Consider the following 20,680-nt stretch of genomic DNA (forward strand, 5'->3'; position numbering starts at 1 on the left):
TGTGTATTTTCAACATTTATTGGTATTTACCCCAAGATTTGTGGGATGGAGGTTAATTACAAAATGTCTTATGTAGTGCTTTTCATCCTGAAGCATTCTTACACAGGCTTCTACCTGGGAAATTGCACTTTACCACCAAAGTCATACATTTCAGAGCACATGTGGACTCTTTGAGGTTGCAATCGATGAATAATTCACAGGTAGGGCAAGAAGTAAAAACAGAAGTCAGTCACCGGAAAAGGGTAGATTCTGATTTTTCAGGCTCAACTCCTGCTTCATTTTTGGGGATGTTGTCTAGATAAGAATCAGATGCAAATTGCAGTCTAAATTGCAATTTCTTCAGATTGATTTTGGCCAGGAGGTAAATGTACTGCTTTTACAGAAAGTGTATCCTTAATGAGATCTGTAACTGCTACAAAAAAAACTTCTGGGCTTCTGAAGTCTTATCAGGGAAAATTTGTGTCTTCAAATCCCAGAGAGGGGAATGTAAACCTAAACAGAAAGGTAACATTTATTAGGAATGATTCATAATGAGACATCCTCTCCGAGGTGTTCTCTGAAAGTCTATTGTCCACTTTTTATCTCTGCTTAGATTTTATCTGGTAGGAAGAATACAAAACCAATTTTCAGTTCATTAGAGTACCAAGATACCAGAGGTAACAATTTTTTCATTAGTTTGGATTGTTGGTAATCAGGGAAAACTGCTGTGCAATTTTTCTTGTGTTAAACAGATGTTTTTGTTAACCATCAGCTGGCTGCTTTAAGACTAAATTATAGTGTATGTCGTAAGGTGGATGAGTAGCATTTGCATTTTTTTTGTTGTTAATGTAGATAAAAGACCTTAAACAAGAAAATGATCACCTTAATCAAGTGGTGTCTTCTCTGAGACAAAGATCTCAAGTGAGCAGCGAGGCAAGAGTGAAAGATATTGAAAAAGAGAACAAGATCCTCCATGAAACGGTTACAGAAACTAGTACCAAACTGAACAAGTTGGAATTTGAGAAGAAACAATTGCAAAAGGATTTGGACCAGGTTAAAGAAAAAGTGGAAAGAGTGGAAGAAATGGAAAAAGAGCTCCATCGTCTGGAGAGGGAGAATGAGCAGCTCACAAAGAAGGCAGCAGCGATGAAAATAGTGACAGAGAAAGTCGAAGTTCTTGAGCAGGAAAATGGGAATCTGGAAGTGGAAAACAGGAAACTAAGAAAATCACTGGACACATTGCAGAATATTTCTATCCGTCTTGGGGACCTGGAAAGGGACAACAAGCAATTGGATGAAGAAAATCTGGAGCTTAGGAGAGTGGTGGAGACAATGAGATTTACCAGCACAAAAATGGCACAAATAGAGGCAGAAAATAAAGATTTGCAGAGGGAGAAAGAGGACTTAAGGAAGAATGTAGAAATGTTAAAAGCGTTGAGCAAGAAGTCAGAGAGGCTGGAGCTGAGCTATCAGAGTATCAACTCTGAAAATCAGAGACTTCAGCAAATGCTGGAGAACAGCAACAAAAAGATCCAGGAGCTAGAAAAAGAAGTACAGGGAATGGAGAATGAAAATCAGGTCCTTCAGAGAAACCTTGAGGAGCTAAAGATTTCTGCCAAACAGCTAGAGAGGTTAGAAAAGGAGAACAAAACCCTGGAACAAGAAATATCTCAGCTTGAGAAGGATAAAAAAATGCTGGAGAAAGAAACAAAACGGCTTTGGCAACAAGTGGAGTTGAAAGATGCCATTTTGGATGACAGTACAGTAAAGCTGGCAGTTGCTGAGAAAGAAAACAAGACTCTAGAAAAGGAAATTGCTCGATTCAGAGATTCATCCAATAAGCTGAAAGAATTCGAAAAGGACAATAAAGATCTCATAAAGCAAGCTACAATTGATAAAAGAACACTAGCTACATTGAGAGAGGTAAGCAAAGTAATACTACTGGTTTCAGTACACTTCTATTCTTTTTCAGCCCTGTGAAGTAGCAAAGAAAGTCATCTGTCCTGTGACTATTTCTTCACAGCCTTACTGGGCATCACTGGATAGTGTTGCTTTAGAATGTGGAACCTTCCAAAAACTACAACGTACCACTTTGTGTCCACAAACATAGTGTCTCCAAATGACATCCATCTTCATGCAGAACAGGGTGTTAACACAGCTCCCACCTTGTAGCTGTAACCAATGACTTTGCTTCCTCAAATTCTGACTTCAAAATTGTTTACTTACTTGAGAGCTTCCAGTAAGGGAGATGGACTCCTAACCTTAGAAATGAGAGCACTTGTTGAGGACATATTAACATCCCAGTTCTAAAACAGACATAGCTGGGACAAGACCTGTCCCAGGTGACCAACTTGACCTTTTCAGTAACAGCTGCACTGAGCTTTGCTTTACATCTTCCTACAGAGTGAAAGCATCCTAAGCAGCTCTGTTGTTAAGCAGCAGCGATCTCTTCCAGCAGCCCTCTCCACTTCAGCATGCAGTATTCATACTTTTCCTAGTAGTCATCTTTTAAAAAATACATGGTACGCATTAGGACCTTGACAAACTAACAATTTTTGTGCCAGCTCCTGCCACTTTTGTGAATGGCCTATGAGCTGATTCAGGTTATTGCAGCTTTCTCTTACGACCTGCTGCACCTGCTGTTGTCCTAGCAGAAACAGGATTCCCTGCGAAAGAACATTCAAATGAAAATTGTCAATGCTATAGTAGCTCACTGGAATGAATAACTTAAGTAATTGCATTAGCCTTACTAACTTGTAGATTTCCTTTGCTTTTAGTTTTTGAAGCAGTAGTGTAATTTTCAGGATGAAAAAAAATTTATCAGAAATATTTTAAACAGTCCCAAGTTGTTTCTATCCAGCTTTCCTTAAAAATACAGAGAATAATAGCTTTTCTGAGAAGACATCTTTTTAATATTTCCCTTGTCAGACATCTGCAGACTTCCAGTGATGCAGCACATGCATAAAGCATATCTTCTCCTTTTCTCACTTATCTTCTACAGATTGCATAGAAGAAGCTCATGGATATTGAAGAAGGGACCTGTTTCTAGACTATAAACTACCATTGACCTTAGCATTTTTTCTTGCCACTTAAACACGTTGGCTAAGTTTGTGATAGCACAGAACTGTTGACTACTTACAGTTTGTTTACTTTTTTGTATTACTAGTATTACTTGTTTGTTTGTTCTACTCTTGCTTCTATTTGATATTCAGGATTATCTTTTCCTACTTGAAATGCTTCCTTAATTTTGTTGTCCTTTCCCCATGCCTCATTTAAGAAAATTTTGGAACAGAAATATAAGCAGCGTAGATCTTCATGATACCTTTGCATTTCAGAAAATTTTGAACATCTGTAACATTGGAACTTGGCAATGCACCAAAAATGATCTGCCCTTTTTAAACATGTGGGCTGATACTATGTCTTTTAAGGTTATTTCCACACAAAGCACTTTACTGGCATAAAAACAAAGCATTGCCCATACCATCTCACAGGGCTCTGTCAAATGCCCTTCTCATATGACTTCTCTTTCTAGTTCTGCTTAAGTTTCTTTAAGAAACCTAAATGAAACCAGAATGCACCCATAGATACGAGAGTAAGCAAGTGGAGAACTGCAGTCTCCAGCGCTGTCCTGTCACATATGCAGCAATATAATTATGGTTTTATAATTTTGCCAGTGATTTTCCATATGTCAAAAAGTCAGAGTCAGTAGTGGAAACGTGTAAGCCCCTTGGTGACGAATCTTAACCATGTTATCTCAGGAAATTTCCGTACTGAAGTCCTGTCACTTCTCTATGTGTGTGCCAGCCTAGGCTGGACTTTTTGGCAGGGCTTTTCATCCTAGTTTCGGGTTGGACTCGGGGAGGTGGGAACTCCCTCTGCTGGTGCCATGCTCACTGTCTTGCACACATCCCATCTGCTGGCAGGTGGGCAGGATGTCTCCTGTCCTGTACATGTCCCTTATGTCCCTTTTTTTTTGGCAGATGGGCAGGATGCCCCTGTTGGCAGAAGTAATTCAGTACAGTGAGTGAGACAAAGGTCAAAGATAGCATTCTTCAGATTTATTCTGAGTAAGCTATAAATAGAAGCAATGAGTTTAATCCAGCCTTCAGCTGGCACTGATGAAGAATATTAACTGACCTTCTTGGGACTAGGATTTTATCCAATGACTTTTTTAGTATCCTTTAAAAAAATCTGTTGTGCTGGATAATTATCACTATCCATTGCAGAGCAACTAATCGTTTAGTCCTGTTACAGGATTTGGTTCTGGAGAAGCTGAGGAGTCAACAGTTGTCTAGTGAGCTGGACAAACTGAGCCAGGAGCTGGAGAAGATAGGATTGAGCAAAGAGCTGCTGCTACAAGATGACAATGGCAATGATGACACGTGAGGAAACTGAGCTCTTCTTGTCATTCTTTTGACTCTGCAGGCTTTTCCTCAGCCAAACTCTTAAGCCCTTTGCCTTTTGATTCAATTCTCATCTGTCTCACTTCAGTTACCCTTACTAAGTTTGGACATAAAGCATATTTTTCTGTAGCAAGCTTGGCAGTATACTGCAAGCTTTGCCAACCCTTTTCTTGGTAGGAAGGAAGAAATGTCATTCTCCATGCTAGCCAGTATTATCACAGTACCCTTGCAGAGCAGCTGGGTAGCTATTCTAGCAATCCACTGTGTAGATTCCTCCTGTTATTCTCTTTACAAGTAAGAATAGTGTCTAAGAGTAGTCAGGCATTGGAACGGGTTGCCCAGGGAAGTGGTGGAGTCACCGTTCCTGGGGTTGTTTAAGGAAAGTTTGGACCTGGTGCTTAGGGACATGGTTTAGTGGGTGACATTGGTAGTAGGGTGATGGTTGGACCAGATGATCTTGGAGGTCTTTTCCACCCCTAACAATTCTATGATTCTAACTGTCCGTTAGTTGGTGTGCGTCGTGACTTCGAGTAATTGGTGATCCAACCACCTGTTAATATAAACATAGATGTTGCCTAAGAAATTATTGATCGCAAATCCTAGAGCCATGAACAATGAACTCCAATGACACGTGTGTACAGGCCTCTTGGGTAAGAGCTAGTTAGAGAAACATACCTATTTTGCAGGAGTCTTTAGGGCCTATTGCTGATTTTTCTCCTTGTCCAAAATGTACAAAAGAGACATGAGAAGAAATTTCTGCAGTGTAATTAAGGGAAAAACAGAAAAAAATATATTCCTAAGTTATGTAGCTCTTAGATATTTCTATAGGTCCCTGTTGGTTATAACCCCTATTCAAATTGATTGGGTTTTCCTAAAGCAGCTTCCCTAGCTGTAATGTATCAGCAGAGATCTGCAGCAGTAGGGGAAATCATGTTCCTGAAGCAAATACTTGCAATGTAACATATGATGGTATTTGGAATGGATGAAGGCAAAATCTCCTGTATAGATGGTGGCTCGTTTCACGGTGGTAGGTATTGGAAAGCTATTCTCATGTCTTTCAGAAAATACAAGATTCTGGAGAGCAAAACTGAATCAGCACTAAAAACAACACTAGCTGTGAAAGAGGAAAAGATTGCAATGCTGGAAGCTCAAGTGAAAGACTCTCTGAACTTGAACCAGCAGTTACAGAATGATCTAAATATGGTAAGAGTGGTTCTGCATATTCACATGCGTTTCATAACTGAGCAAGAACAAGTTGTCTGTACGTTTTTCCCCCACCACATACGCACACTTCCTAAAAAACCTTTTTGGCCTGCCTGCTTTCTCTTGTCCCATTCAGTATAATGGCACCAATTTCAGCAAAACTACTGGGCTGGGGTCTATGACAGAATTATTCAAGGTAAGGACCACCTGCAGATCTGTTTCTCCATGTTTTTTCTTCGTTGCCATAGTGTTATTTTTCTGCCTTATGTTCCTCAGCCTATGCTTTCATTAAACTGTGCTTTAAACTTGCTATCTAAAACCAGCCTGTTTGTTAGGTGACAGTGAGCTTGAGTCCAAAGGCACCTGACTGAAAGCCAACAGACACGGATTTCTCCTCCTGTCTGTGTCTCAGCTTCCCTGTTGTGAAGTGAGGGGAACAGTTCTTGAATCCCTTTAAGTGCCTACAGTGAAAAAGAACTGCACATCCTATATTTATTAATGTAAAATCCCACTGTTGAATCAGTAGTGAAGGTTGTTCCTCGTTGGCTTATGCAGGTGAAGAAGGACTTTGATGCACTTAAGCAGACTCAACAGGATGGGCAGCATACTCAGAATTCACTAAGGTATTCTACAGAGAAACTCATTCCCAACCACCAGATGAATGAGAAATTGGAAACAGGACACCGAGAAGCTACCATGGAGCTGCTGAAATTGAAAGACAGAGCAATTGAACTGGAAAGGAATGTAAGTAAGCATTCTATTTCCTGTTATCCCTCAGACTTCCCTTGTGACCATAAGTGGGTTGTTGGGACCTGGCTTTTTGAGTTTACAGGAATCTGGTGGTGTTTTCTGGAGCACCTAAGTCTACCAAATTCCTCTGGTACCTCTCAGGGCTACATGGGACTTTAATGTCTTGTATAATATCTCCACTTGGACAAATCCTGGGTGTATCATCTGTCCTGTCTTCATTTAATGCTAGGAAGAGTTTGCTTTTTTATATTTATTGCAGAATGATCGTCACTAATTCTCGTCTTTGATAGGACTATAAATGATCAGGACAGCCGTTTCAATTCTTCCTGTTATCCCCTTCAAATCCCAATCTCTCTTTCAGAATGCAGCTCTGCATACTGAAAAGCAGTTGCTTAAAGAACAGCTGAAGCATTTGGAAACACAGAATGTCTCCTTCAACAATCAGATCCTGACACTACAGAAGCAAAATATCTTCCTTCAGGAACACAATACTGCCTTGCAGACGCAGACAGCCAAACTCCAGGTCAGGACAACCTTGTACTTCTCTTCCAGGAGACTGGATTGCATTCTAGTAGCGTGGAGAATATAATAGCTGACAAGAAAATGTTTATATTGGTAGGCTAATGTAGTAATGTAAAGATGAGGTCCATAAGGTAGAGCTTAAATTAAGATCTAAATTTCTCCAAGCTAGGAGGGAAACTGAGTCTATAGCTACTATGTGGACTTATATTTATTAAAAATGTTGTTATTTTGAGAGCAATTCTTAAAATCAATTAATGATGCAGCAAAATCCAGATGTTATTTCAGAAGCTGCACTAAAATAAGATATATGCTGTTTATTCTGTTAATGCCATATCTATAAAGAGCTTGGAAGAAATGGAAAGAGAACACAAGTCAGATCCAAAGAGGCATTGTAGGAATGGGTGCTGATCACAAGTTTCAGACTTTCAGACAAAATAGGGAAGTTGCCAGTTGAAAGCAGATATTCTTAAATATTACTTCTAATTTTGGAATTAAAAAAAATGTAATTTGAGAAAGAGAACAGTTTTAAAGGACTGCTTTGGATTAGCTCTCATGTTTTTATTATGTGGATTTCCCTTTTTTCTTTAAGCTTTCAACTTTCATGTTCTGAGTGCTTGGTCTTTACTTAGTTCTCACTTGCAACTGAAGTGTACAAGCAACATACAAAATCAGTGCACCCACCTATCTACTGAAATCAGCCCTGTTAGAAGTGCTGCCCCCATACACAATGGTGCAGTTGATTTTGTTGAGTTTGGGTGAAATTACATTTCATTACTGGTGCATAAATGTGGAATAACTTAAGCTTTTGTACCTTATTGTTAGAGATACAGTTAAGATGCAAGTATTCCAGTTCATCTGGGTCTTCAGTCTCAAGTTCTTCTGCTAGTATAACAGTGTTGTTCCAGTTAGAAAGTTACCTTGTTATATATCAGACTGCTGCTAACATGTTGCATACTATGTGCATATATATATATACATTTATACACACAGACACACACTATGGTGTATACTACCAGCAATATTGAAATAATGCCCAAGCATCCATAAATGTCTTAACTCTAGAAAACAACGGATGTATTCTTGATTAACTGTATGCAGGTATAATGTGCTACTATACATGTCTGTTGCATGTACCAGTAGGTGTAAGTAACACTTGCTTTTTATTTGAGAAACTTTAGGTAGAAAATTCAACCCTCAGCTCCCAGAGTGCTTCGCTGATGGCCCAGAATACTTTACTCCAAAATCAGCAGACAGCCAAGGAGAATGAGAATGAAAATCTGCTGAAACAGAAGGAGCAGCTCAAAGCTGAATATGAATCATTGCTTCAAGACCATGAACACCTTGCTTCATTGCATGAACGGCAGTCCACAGAATATGAAATGTTGATAAACCAGCACAGCTGTCTGAAAACATTGCACAAAAACCTGGATCTGGAACACAAAGGTCTGGGGGAGAGGTATGCTCACTGTTCAGTGCAGTTGTGTAGCTGGAATGTGCCTGTGTTACGATCTTAGTCTTAAGTGTTGGTCTCTAATTATAAACAGAAACTACTGTTTTATTAGAGTAAGTTGTTCCTTTGAAAAAGTGTTGTCTTATTCTTGCTATCATTAGGAGATTAGATGAAAATACTTGAAAAGCTGTAGGTTTGAAGGCAGCAGACCACAGATGAATGATGATACTTAGTGAATGTGGTTGGGTCTTGGGGATACTTAGTAAGAAGTAACTTAAATCCCTTTACTACGTTTAAGGATCTACGTTATAATAACATACAGCCTTTAAAAAGAGTTTTCCTGTTCTACCAGGAGATATCTTTTGTAGTCATACAGTGAGGTCTGTAAGTCAGCTGGGTAATTACCTAAGTACAAGTTTCTTGGCAAACAGTATAGATCATTGAGGATAGTGTGTGCGTTCAACCTCATGACAAAGGAGGCTCTCTGATGGAAACTGTATTGGGCTAGTTCTGAGAGAGTGGTGTATTATTTTTTTTCTTTCTTGTTTTTACAGTCTAAAGTTTTTCCTTCAGGCCCTTCAGTTGAATTGTGAAATCAGACAATTCTGTTTATTATTTTAGTCACTAGTTACTGTCATTTTCTGACAGTTGTTCATGGATTGAACAATATAAATACTGTACCACAACATGAATGTCACTCTACCTTAAAAATTTCAAAAAATAATAATAAAAAAATCAGTGGTCTTCCTCAAAATATCTGTATTGAGATTCAGTTTCTGTGCAAGACCACAAGTTGGGTTCATAGCAAGTCAATGGTGATCCTTGAGGGTGGACTAAAACCTGGTGCTAAGCTTTTCTTTCTCAAACACAAAGGAGCAGGCACTATAATGTGCAATAGATTTTTGATAAAGTATAGAAGTGAACCTATTGTGGTTAAAGTGTCCACCAGGGCTATGTGACAGGACAGCTGCTTGGCTGTCAACTAAATGAGCTGTAAGTGATTACACAGACCCTGTTGCTGCTTACCAAGTCTCTCAGGCTGATTAATGGATCTCTTTGATGCAGGCGTTGCTTAAGATTATCAGATTATCATGTTGTGGTGTGTAGAGGCAGTTTGCCTGATTCTTCCTTTTATCGATGAGTACCAACTATAAGACAGCTCCGACCTAAGGAAAAAGCAGTTTTCTAAAAACAGGTTATCTCTAGTGATAAGTGGTCAGATCACCATTCTAAACATTAAGAGTTTGGACTTTGTTACTGAGATGTGACTGTCAGTGAGAGATGTCCCGGGGGAGCAGATGGTGACCTTTTGTGTAATCAAAGCAGGTTGATTTTAACAGTTTTAAGAGTGCAGTGTCCTCCTCAGCAGGTCAGTCTCAAAAGACACTTGTCAAGGTGATTTGTCCAAGGACAGGCTGTGTCTGCATGTCTCCATTTGGCTGTCAGGAAGAAGAGACAAGCCACTTCTTTTTTTCTTCTTCTTCCCTTTTTTTTTTTTTTTTAATAGTGTGCTATATGCAGTTCAGCTGGCTGAAAGGGACAGAGGGGAGGAAGTTAGAAAAACAGCTGTGAGAAAACTGCTTTTGTCTGCCACACTGGAGCATTTAATTGCTAAGATGAAACCTCTCACATTTGACCTTCAGCTAGAATGCACCACCTGTTAAATTTTCCTAGTGCAGTGCAGCTAAGAAGTTTGTTTTTGCAGTGTCTGAGACTGAAGTTCTCTGAGGTTTTGCTTGTCCCATCCCCAAGATACTAGTTTTCCTCGGTTGGTGACAGCTTGTAATCATAGTTCTGTTACTTAAGGCAGAATTGCACTCCTGCACAGACCTGGGACTGCAGCTCATGTCAAAAAAAAGCAATGGCAGTTAGCTTTTGGACTCCCAACTCTGTGTAGGCTGATGTCCGTGAGGTTAGTGTAGGTTGTGCTGATGCATTCTGACCACAGTCAGAATATTTTCTGCACCTGAGCAAACTTGATTAAAACTCCCTCGGCTGTATCTGCATAATGCTAGCCCTGCAGTGTGGATTTAGTAATGGGTTGTGTGAAATGGCCTGTCCTAGCCCAGCAAACCACAGATACGTGGGTTTGACTTAGAAAGGAAAAGAGAGTTAGTACGTTAGAACCGTTTACCATTAATAGCAGTTTCTTGACTGCAGTGTTTGGCCGACTGTCTCAGCGAGCATAGAAAGGCTGGACTCTTTTGCCTGCATTTTTTCAGATTGCTTTACATATTGCACATTACTAAGGGAAGGTAATAACTTACTAACTACAGTTGATTGGCAGATGCTTGAGCATTTCTGTGTGGCTTACTCTGGAGAGCTCTGTAATCCTACAGAGATACTGGAAAAATTCATCTCACTGGAAAAACAGAGTTCATGCTGTGCATGGTTACGTATTGCAGGGTTATGTTACCAGTGCTGGCTGGTAATTATATTTATGGGTTCCCCTTGCTACTTGTTTTTTTATCATAGCTGAGCTTTTTTTTAAAAAAGTTTCCTCAGTCTCAAACACCCACTAACCGCTTTTTTTGCTAACAAAGCAGCTGAAAGAGTGAAAACCAAAAGGAGCAAAGAGGAATATTATTTCTCAAGTCCAGGAATGGACTGTGTCAGAGCCAAAGTGCATTTTCTTATAAGAAAATGTTTTAACAAACCTTCTTCCCATGTGCCTGGGACTGATGCTTAAAGAAATGGCGGGAGCGTGAGTGTTGAATAGCCTACAGGCTGGTGTACCTTTCCTGGTAGTAAAGCTTGTCAGGTGGCACAAATCCTGCTCAAACACTCCATAATGAATCCAGAATGCAGATACATTTTGCTTGGGGATTTCATTAGGGCTCCAGAGATGCAGAATCACTTGCATTTTTGCAGACAGGCTCATGTTTCTTACCTGTCCCTAGCATTTAGGGAAGCAGCTGTGGTCTACCTCAGTAGCTCTCATGCTCAAAGGCAACGTGTAGACGTGGGCCAAGCTGGTAAAACTGGACCAGTATACTGCTTCCTGCTAAGTAGCCCTCGTTAAAAACAGACTGCTTGGATAAAAATGAACAGAGTAGCCCTATCAGAGGGAAATGGCAAAAGAATTCACAACACAGTTTCTACAGAGGCAACCACAGTAATCTCTGCCAAGAGATAGTGGATTTTGTCTTCTCAGACTCTGGATTGGCACACAGTTTCTTAAATCCTTCTTGGATTCAGGTTCTTCCATTTGTTGTACAGACATTGAATTTGAAATATCCTGGAGCTGAATGAAGGAAGAACAAAAAAATAAGGTTAATTAAACTCCACTGCTGCCACTGGGAATGAATAGTAAAAAGCAGCTTTTGTCTGGGAGACAGGTACTTTTCTGTGTGGCCCTTCAATGGGCTGGAATTTGGGACAGGCTGTAATCTGACCCTGGGATGAAGGGAATGGTAGCCTGAAAGAAAAACAAGTTGGCAGGAGTCAGTGTATTTGGTGCTGTCTGCTGCTTTTGTTTTTGGTTTTAAGTTCTAGTGGCTGCAGAGCAGCCATGCTCTGCATTCATCTCTGCTGAGATGTCAGCAGTGGCTGACTGGACAAGTGCAGATGCTGCTTGTTTACTCTAGCTTGTTCAGGCATTACTGTGTCTTCCACCCAGATGCTGTTTTAAAATTGCCCAAAATGATGCTTCTCTGTGACCAGTGCAGCTGTTTCTGTTAGGAGTATTTCAGGGCAATGTCCCCTTATTCTCACAGAATAATGTGCTGGTGAGTTTAACTCCACTGCACCAGTGTCTCCAGTGGTTTTTGCTTGTGTGTGCACGTGGGCACAGAACCTACAGAGGCCACCACAGGAAAAAAACCTGGGAAGAGATTGCTCTTTTATAAAGTGGTCTCAATCCACCTCATTCTGTGCAGTGTTTTCTGAATGCAGGCAGCGTAGCAGCTCCAGGGAGGCTGAGTGCACCTGATCTGTGCTATGCCACGTCAGGGGAGCTGTTCCACAGTTCAGTTAGTTTAGTAGTCCAGAGATGGAAGTTCAAGACATAGTTGAAGGCATCTGCCCTCTCCATGCACACCTTCCTGTTCTCAAGGATTTTTATATAAATTGTTTGAACCTGGATAACAGCGGAGGCCCTGTGAGTGGTGGCCTGGACATGATCAGCAGTCTTGCTCTTGGATTTCTCAAAAGTGAACACGTAGAGCCACTCAAGCAGGTAGCTTAACCCCTGCCTGAAGGTATTTCGCTGTCACCTCTTGCTGATATGTCCTCACCATGTCTGGAGTACGCAGGAGATGAATACCTATGCAGTATGCTAGTACCTATTCATATAACCCAGCATGCATTAAGTTATTCATTTCCCTGTTTTCTTCTTGCTTTTTGGCTGATGCTTTCTGCTTTTCAGTCATGGTTTTGAAACCTGTCACTGACAATTATTTGTGAATGGGATTCCAGTTTAGTGGTGAAGTTTCTGGAAACTCAAATGCTTTTTACCAAATGGTCAGGATCTGGAAATTAATAAGGTTCTGACAACTGCATTTTGATTTGTTTAATTTTTTTTTTCCAAGAGCCTCCCCATAGACATGTAGACTAAGCTGAGTTTCCATGCATACCGTGGATTTCTTCAGTCTTGGTAAATCTTTAACCACACAAATTTGTACAAAACTAAGCAGACAGGAAAAAATGTTTTCTGATGTTTGTGGTATCACCTATAAAGAAATCTTAAACTAGAGGAAGAAAAATGTGTAGAAGAGAGCAGAGATTATGCTATTTCTCTTTTGTAGATACAACAGTTTAATGAAACACAAGGCAGAATTGGAAGAGTTGGAAATAGTCCTAAAAAACGAGAGAGAGGTTCTGCAACAAGAGAGGAGATCAAATGCAATAACCACTGGGGAAAATCAGAAGCTGAGGGAGGAGTTGGACAGGTATGGCTCCCTCGCTAAATCCTTTTATATATAATTGAAAAGTCAGTTATGCAAAATACACCATTGTTTTTCTGTGTTAACTGTAGCTCCAGAATACCTCCATTAATGTGTCTGTTAAAGTTTCCTCATTTCTATATTGTTAATTTTTGTTTAACTTGTTTTAGATTATCAACTTAATGGACAATGTCAACAAGTACTGTTAACTGATTCTTAACGTATGGACTGATCCTGGGCCTTTTGCTTATTTAAAATACACTTCCACTTGTGGTCCCATTCACAGGTGTTTCTGTAACGAAGTATTTCCAACACCTGTCTTTAAGTAGAACTACAAATACACAAAACTCTCAGTAATATCTAGAGTTGTGTGAAATGGTCCCTACCCATTTTTTTCCTCGCAAGACAAACTGTATCATGTCTTTTACACAATATGCTTTAGTTCTAGGAGTTAATGTAGCTGTTTATACTCTGCTGCCAAGAGAAAGCTGCTATTTGTTAATACTTGAAAGAGATTTAATTTTTGTTATTAAAAATGGGCTTAGTGATTCATATGATCGCTGGGTAACTGTTAACTCGTGCCAAAACCCCTTATTGAGGTAGCACCCAAATTTACAAAATACAACAGTAAAATGTACCCTCACACACACATTCCTACTTGGCTCTAGCTGTTACAACTAGTTCAGAGACATTTTTGATACTACAAAGGCATTTTGAGAAAAAGTTTGGTACACATAAGGGGTCAAGGTCGTATCAAGTTCAAACAGTGTCAGATTGAATCACATTTAAAAATCACACGTTCAGTTCAGTCACAAAGGTTTCATATGCTGTCCCAGTTACACTGTACCTTAGAATGCTGCTGAGCTCTGCAAACATGTTTTCCTTGAGCTTCCTGTTTTCAACCCAGTTTCTCTAGAAACAAGGAAAGATGTTGCAAAATGTTATTTGCAAAGCTGGAAGGCTTAGCTGGTCTGTCAGCAGATACAGAACTTAACCATTTTAATTTATCAATATTTATAATTTTATGCCGTCATGATTAGTAGACGTTTTTAGATTTACCAAAAAGTGTAAAGGAATGCCGTAGTCTCATTTACAACATTACAGTGTCATATTTATGCTCATATAAGACATTAATGCTCATATTTCATGTACCAAGAAAAGAAATCTGTTACTATTCTTTATTTGTGCCAAATAGAGCTGCCTTTGTATCAAAATGCTTTTAAATGCAACATGCCTCAGAAATGCATGATGTGTTTCTTACACATCAAGGAAATAGCAGATTTATTTTTCATCTATTTTAATCTATCTTCTCTTAATTCTATTGCAGTTTTAAAATATTTTATAATGCTTTTACAACTTTTTAATAAAATCTCATTACATGCTCAGAGTAAAAATGTTTTTAGGAGTCTTTGGAACTCAGTGTCTGATTCAGTGACAGCTGCACACTTACAGTGTAGTCTTTGAATGTGAGGTACTTTGTATGAAGTGTTCTTCATAAGTCTGCTGGCTTTTTCATGTTTAGGGTGAATTTCTTGCACAGCCAACTAAAGGCAGAGTATGAAGGGCTGCATTCACACACTAAAGAGCTGAAAACTTCCTTGAACAACTCTCAGCTAGAGCTGAATCGTTGGCAGGCTCGCTATGATGAGCTGAAAGAACAGCACCAGGCCATGGATATCTCTCTGACCAAGCTGGATAACCACTGTGAGGTGAGTAGCTATAGGTACTCCAGCTGCTGGATTTCTGTTAGAGTGCTACCATCCAGTATGTGAAGTTCTTGGTAAATGATATATAGGAAATCAAGCTATGTGTTTATAATGGCACCCTCATATACTTTAAAGTTTATGAATTTATATCCTAGGTTGCTATGTTATTTGTGTTAGCTTAATTGCGGTGCACCTTCAGGGAAGCCAACTGCAGAGAAGAGATTCATCTGTTTGTCTTGTTTAATAGCTGCTGTCACGTCTAAAGGGAAATCTGGAAGAAGAGAACCATCATCTTCTGAGTCAGATTCAGATGCTGAGCCAGCAGAATCAGATGTTACTGGAGCAGAACATGGAGAACAAGGAGCAATATCATGAAGAACAGAAACAGTACATGTAAGAAAAGAGAATTGTGAAGCCTGAAGAAGTCTTTTAGACAAATAGAATACTAATCATCTATCAGTAGAAGAAGGACAACCAGGGGGGATGATCGGTCTACTTGATATATATCTAGAAAAGGGGACCTTTAGGACAAGATAGATGTGATGGGGAGGGACTACAAAATTTCTTTGCATTGCCTTACCACAAAAGGATGTTTAGGAGACACCTGTACAAGCAAAGCTCATTTCAAATAATATAGATGAACCCATGTGGAAAACAGCTGTAGAAGGTGGAATGCTAGACCCATTGGTGTTTCTCAAATGGTTCTGAAGAACTTGGAAAATAGCTGAATTGCAGCAGAAATGTAGTCGTATTAGAATATCATAAATCTACTGTTATTTTTTCAACTGTCGTGCTTATTGCACAAAAGTCACTGACTCAGCAGCAAATATGATAGGCTTTTGCATTTACCCTCTCTAAATAGTGAAATGAGATCAATAGCATTCTGAAGCTTATGTGACAGGAAGGTATTTCAGTCTCATTGGTCTTTTGCTGCTCTTGGTCTTCAGATTTTTGTTTGTGCTGAATTTCATCCAGATGATTCAGAATGTGTTTTTTTTCCTCACAGTGATAAATTAAATGCCTTAAAGAGACACAAGGAAAAACTTGAAGAGAAAATAATGGATCAGTACAAGTTTTATGATCCTGCTCCAAAAAAGTAAGTCCCATTTGGTTTCAGTTCTGCTATTGATTTTGTGAGGATGAGAAAGGGCTCTCCATAGTGGGAGATAATTGAAATTTCATCTTAATTAAGGACAAACAGTGTCAGCTCCACTTCTCTCTTCACTCTCATTCCACAAACCATTCCCAGAAGCTGCAGCCATGCTTTAGGTTGTTTTAATAGAGAGCACAGTGCATTACCTGTGGTCCTGCATTTTAATACTGGAATCTGAAGTGGTATTAGTTGGAAAAGAGTCACTTTGCCCTGCTGTACATTCCTATTGTCGCTAGTAGGCTGACCACAGTGATTTGAACTGGCACATGTCCTAAGAGATTAAGACTCATCCTTTCTCTTTTTAGGAAGGTGAAATTTCTTCTTTGGGATTGTTTTGTTTTAAATCTGCATTGCAGCACAGTAGTTAACCTAAGTAGATCCAAAGCTCAGTGATGGACTTGATTTAAGCCCGTAACTAAAAGAAGCAAAGGCTTGTGCATATCAGAAGGTATCAGTTTCTGTGCTCTCTATTCAGAAAATGATCCCAACAGAAAAATATGAGAGTCCATCTTTCCAGGAACTATGGCATATGAAACTGTTAGGTGAAATACTGTGCGCAGATGTACAGATGGGGTATATCACTTGTGGGTTTGTAGTAGAAGGGACTACAGGAGAGATTAAGAAGCTTCAGTGTTGATAGGTCATTCATTCCCAGTGCTAAAATGATTCTTGAGCTGGTGGTCAAGTAGGAATTGGAAGTTCTTGCTAAAGCCTTAGAATATCGTAGGTTGCTGCCACCGGCTCTGAATTCATGGAGGGTGTAAGATACGAGATCTTCATAAGCAATAATCCGTCATGCTTCTTAAAACTCCCACTAGGGGACAGTCTTGCTGTCTGTTACAAAACAGTCTCTTACAGGTGTTTTGAAACTGCTTTATCACCAAGGCTGGATTAACATCCCAGAAAAATGCAGGGACCCTATATAGTGACTAAGCAGCAGTAGGACTTTTAAGAGCTGCTGTTTCACAGAGTATAAGCAGTCCATCAGAGAGAAAACACACATATATATTAACAACAACAAAACAAAAAAGAGCCATAATTCCACCATAAATGGATTCGATACCCTTAGCAAGAGCAAGAATTTGTCCTTAAAGCAGTTTTTATTACTTCACGTCTCAGTCTGTTCTTGTAGTAGACCTTTTCACACAGTTGAAATGTCTTGTATGGGTCCATATGTGTAATTTAGGTTTCTAGCAGAGGGAATAGTTGTTTTTTCTCAAAAAAATTCATGCTCAAGAAATACTTCTATAAAATTATTTTGACTTTGAGAGAGAATCAGATCAGAAGCTTCTGTGGAATTCACGTTGCGGCTTCCCAACCAGTTAAAAGTAAGAATATAGCAAGATGGCTTTAGCACAGCTGTAAACTTCTTCTTAGTGTATTTCATGTAGTGTTTTTGAATCTCACTCACAAAACCTGCTTCATTAGGAAAAACCACTGGATTGGAGCCAGAGCCTTAGTCAAACTAATCAAGCCAAAGAAGGAGACTGGTAGGGAGCGGCTGAAACCAGCAGCAGAGAGTCCTCCATGGCATTCTGAATCCCCAGAGACAGTAAACTCTCCAACTGCCTCCCAAAGACTGAAACATCAACAGGAGTCTCAGGATAATACCTCTCAAGGGTCAAACTCTATGGAAGAGAGAGAGAACCCTGCGGGTTCTTCAAATAAAGGTAAACAATGCCCAGCCCAAATTCATGAGCTGAACAGTATGGTTTTGATTTAAGGTACAGGATATGTTGATATCTCTATGATACATCACATAATTCTATTTAGTTTTTTTTAAGTAAACTAATATGATTTGTTTGTTTTACCTACTTCTTTCCCTTTTAGCTTTTGTACATAGATAGTTTCATAGTTTGCTTGAATGTATTACAATTTACTGAGGAAGCTGATGGAAATACTTGATTCACGGGGGCTTTGCAAAAACGCAGTTTAAAGTTGGTCCGTGCAATTTTATAGCTTATTGCAATTTGTTCCTCCAGCAGATAAAAGCTGGTCTTACAGCCACTGCCAGGAGATGGCGCACATGCAAAAGAAATAACTTAGAAAATGCTAATTTATTGTAATCTCGTATTGTTTTGGAAGATGGTACAGTGTTTTGACTTGGAATAAAAGGGTTCCAAGGGTACTTTTCAAGAATCAGTTTTGAACTTCATCCTTAAGTAGTAATTTCTCTATTCCCGCTGGGAAGTGGGGGAGACAGAAGCGGAGCAGCTGAGGAGGATAGAGTTGCTGTTACAAACTACTCCAAGTGTCTGTTTGATTGAGGTTTGGGTTTTTTGTTTCCTTTTCTCCGTACTAATTCTTCAAGATCTTTGATTCACTTCAATTAATGCATGTCCCAAATCATCCATGAGGTTCCAGGAGATGTTAGAAGTGTTTATTGTGCATCTAAAGTTCCACCTGGGAATTTGGACTTGGGTTTCCACAAAACAAGTCCCTCACCAAGTGCCAGAGATAACAAAGTCTCTGGGTTTTCATTCATCTTGATTTTATGTGAAACATGCTTATGTTGAGATGACGACCATCAGTACTAAAGCTTAGAAAACGTCTAGGAAATTTGAATGTATGTAATCACCAAGTAGCACATAGACTTATTTGATTTTCTCTTTTAAATAAAACATTCTGTGTGATCTAACAGTTATTTCTTAGTGGAGTTGCTTATATTTTATGCATATTTGTTAATCTATGCATTAAGGCGAGTCAGATTAACTATGACTAATTACATGTTAATCTGAGTCCTGTAAATGTGTTAGTCTGCGTAGCCTAGTTCATTTTTTATTTGCTGTGTAGTATTTAATCTTTATTAAGCTTTATTCACAAGGGTTTTTTCACTTTTTTTTTCTTCTTCTTTTTGGGATACCTGGGTGATAACAATTTAGCTGCGCAGCGCAAAAAGATTGCCTTTTTCAGAAGCAAAAGCAAGGATAAAGAAAAGTCTCCTAAATCTCCACCGAATCATCAGTCTCTCTCTGATCGGCTCCGGTTCTGGTCTTCTTCCGACATCCCATCTTCTCCTAATGAACCTCTTTCTTTCTCGGAATTGGGAGATTTCTAACACCTTTTCTTTAGTATTTATTTTCATCTACTTCTGACAAATATTTTAAAAGAAAAAAATCCTCCGTGCCTTAAAAGAACACGCACCTTAATAGAAACACTCAGCATGCCTTTACAGTACTCTAAATACAAGCACAGATTAGTGAACATGGACTTAAATTATCCTGTAGAAGATGAATCACTATTGTACACTGTGGATCATTTCTTCAATGCAGCACAATTTTAGGGGACCTCATGGCATACAGTTTGCGTATGTATAATGGCTGTGGTGCATGTTATAAGTAAGTGAAATTGCTCTGCGCTTCCATATTTCCTTGCAATCACATACTTGCAGCATGTCCAGTTAAAGTGTTGAACTGATCTGCTGTTGCTATGCTTTCTACAGTGTTACAGTCCTACTAAAATGCAGACCTAACATATAAGCAATTTCAAATCCTGGAGATTTTTCCAATATTCTGTGCAACTAAATGCTAAAAATGGCAATTTTTAAAACATCATTGTCTTCTAAATAACATATCTTTAAATGTAGAGTAAAAGCTATTGGGAAAATTATTCCCTGTAACATCTCTTGTTGTTTGCATCCTAACCTGCTATTTAGAGAGTTTTTATAAGTCCGGCTATGAAATTCATCTTGGATTGAGCATAAAGTTAAGGTTTCTGCTGCTTCAGTCTTGAAAGATTTTTTTTGGAAGAGACAAGTAGGTTTGTTCTCTTGAGATTGGGAATAACCTTCATCATGGATCTGTTGCCTAGAATTCTTACTGCCTGGTAGTCACTACCTGGTGGCTTCTGAAGTGAACTTGTGGCTTCAGTCCCTGCTCTGTGTTAGAAGTGTGTGCATCCCAGGCAACGTGCTCATGGGAGAGCTCAGCACAGAAGGTGAAGGATCTGTCTCATCTCCATTCTCACTCCAAGAAGTGGAACAACCAAGGGCACTGGCAGAGAAGCCTGTTGCTGCCCGTTTTGGGGTTTGTAAGAGTGTGTTTGTCTCCAGGGCAATTAATAATTCTGGCATTTATGGAAGGTGTTAAGTGCATCTTCAAAGTCAATTAGAAATGCAGATTTTCACTGCCAAACTTTACCCAGTAATTGCCCCATAGAAGTGCCATCAACTCCAATTCTGAGAGAAAGTGCAGGCCCTGTGCTAGGGAGCCCACACAGACTGTGGGGTACAACATCGTTTCAGAAGTAAGCTTCCAGGAATCATCTAATATGACAGTAACTTGGTCTGTTTTTCTCTAATACAGCTATGCTGTTAGTCTGTGCTTTGAACTAATTGTCTGTTGTCTCTGCAAGTTTTTGTTTTTGACCACTGCGCTCTGCTGTGTTTTCAGCGTTCAATTAGTATTAGTTAAGTATGTACTCATTAGAAATATATCGGAAACTAGAATCTTGCATCTCAGTAAAGCTGTTTCCTATAGTAAATTCCTTACAGTTCGTTCTATTATATGGGTGCCTTAAAGCGTTACAATTATCGAAGTAACCCACCTCATCACTAGGAATGATGTCTTCAGCTTTCTGAATTAAATAATATTCTAGTGGTTAGTTTTTTGTTGCTTTCATGTTACGATCCT

General features: G+C 39.3%; 1 protein-coding gene across 3 annotated transcripts in view; it reads left to right on the forward strand.

Moving 5' to 3' along the window:
* CCDC88C (coiled-coil domain containing 88C) overlaps positions 1 to 20,680 on the forward strand; it is a 91,581-nt gene that overhangs the window by 63,050 nt on the left and 7,851 nt on the right. For all 3 annotated transcript variants that reach the window (XM_040559807.1, XM_040559808.1, XM_040559809.1), the window contains 11 exons: positions 832 to 1,902; positions 4,234 to 4,361; positions 5,444 to 5,585; positions 6,141 to 6,329; positions 6,697 to 6,858; positions 8,036 to 8,313; positions 13,053 to 13,196; positions 14,713 to 14,899; positions 15,144 to 15,289; positions 15,903 to 15,992; positions 17,478 to 17,719. In XM_040559807.1, the coding sequence (XP_040415741.1) occupies positions 832 to 1,902; positions 4,234 to 4,361; positions 5,444 to 5,585; positions 6,141 to 6,329; positions 6,697 to 6,858; positions 8,036 to 8,313; positions 13,053 to 13,196; positions 14,713 to 14,899; positions 15,144 to 15,289; positions 15,903 to 15,992; positions 17,478 to 17,719 (2,779 nt within the window). The remainder of the gene's footprint in view (positions 1 to 831; positions 1,903 to 4,233; positions 4,362 to 5,443; positions 5,586 to 6,140; positions 6,330 to 6,696; positions 6,859 to 8,035; positions 8,314 to 13,052; positions 13,197 to 14,712; positions 14,900 to 15,143; positions 15,290 to 15,902; positions 15,993 to 17,477; positions 17,720 to 20,680) is intronic.

Source organism: Cygnus olor, chromosome 5, assembly GCF_009769625.2.
Source record: "Cygnus olor isolate bCygOlo1 chromosome 5, bCygOlo1.pri.v2, whole genome shotgun sequence".
Classification (NCBI taxonomy): Eukaryota; Metazoa; Chordata; class Aves; order Anseriformes; family Anatidae; genus Cygnus; species Cygnus olor.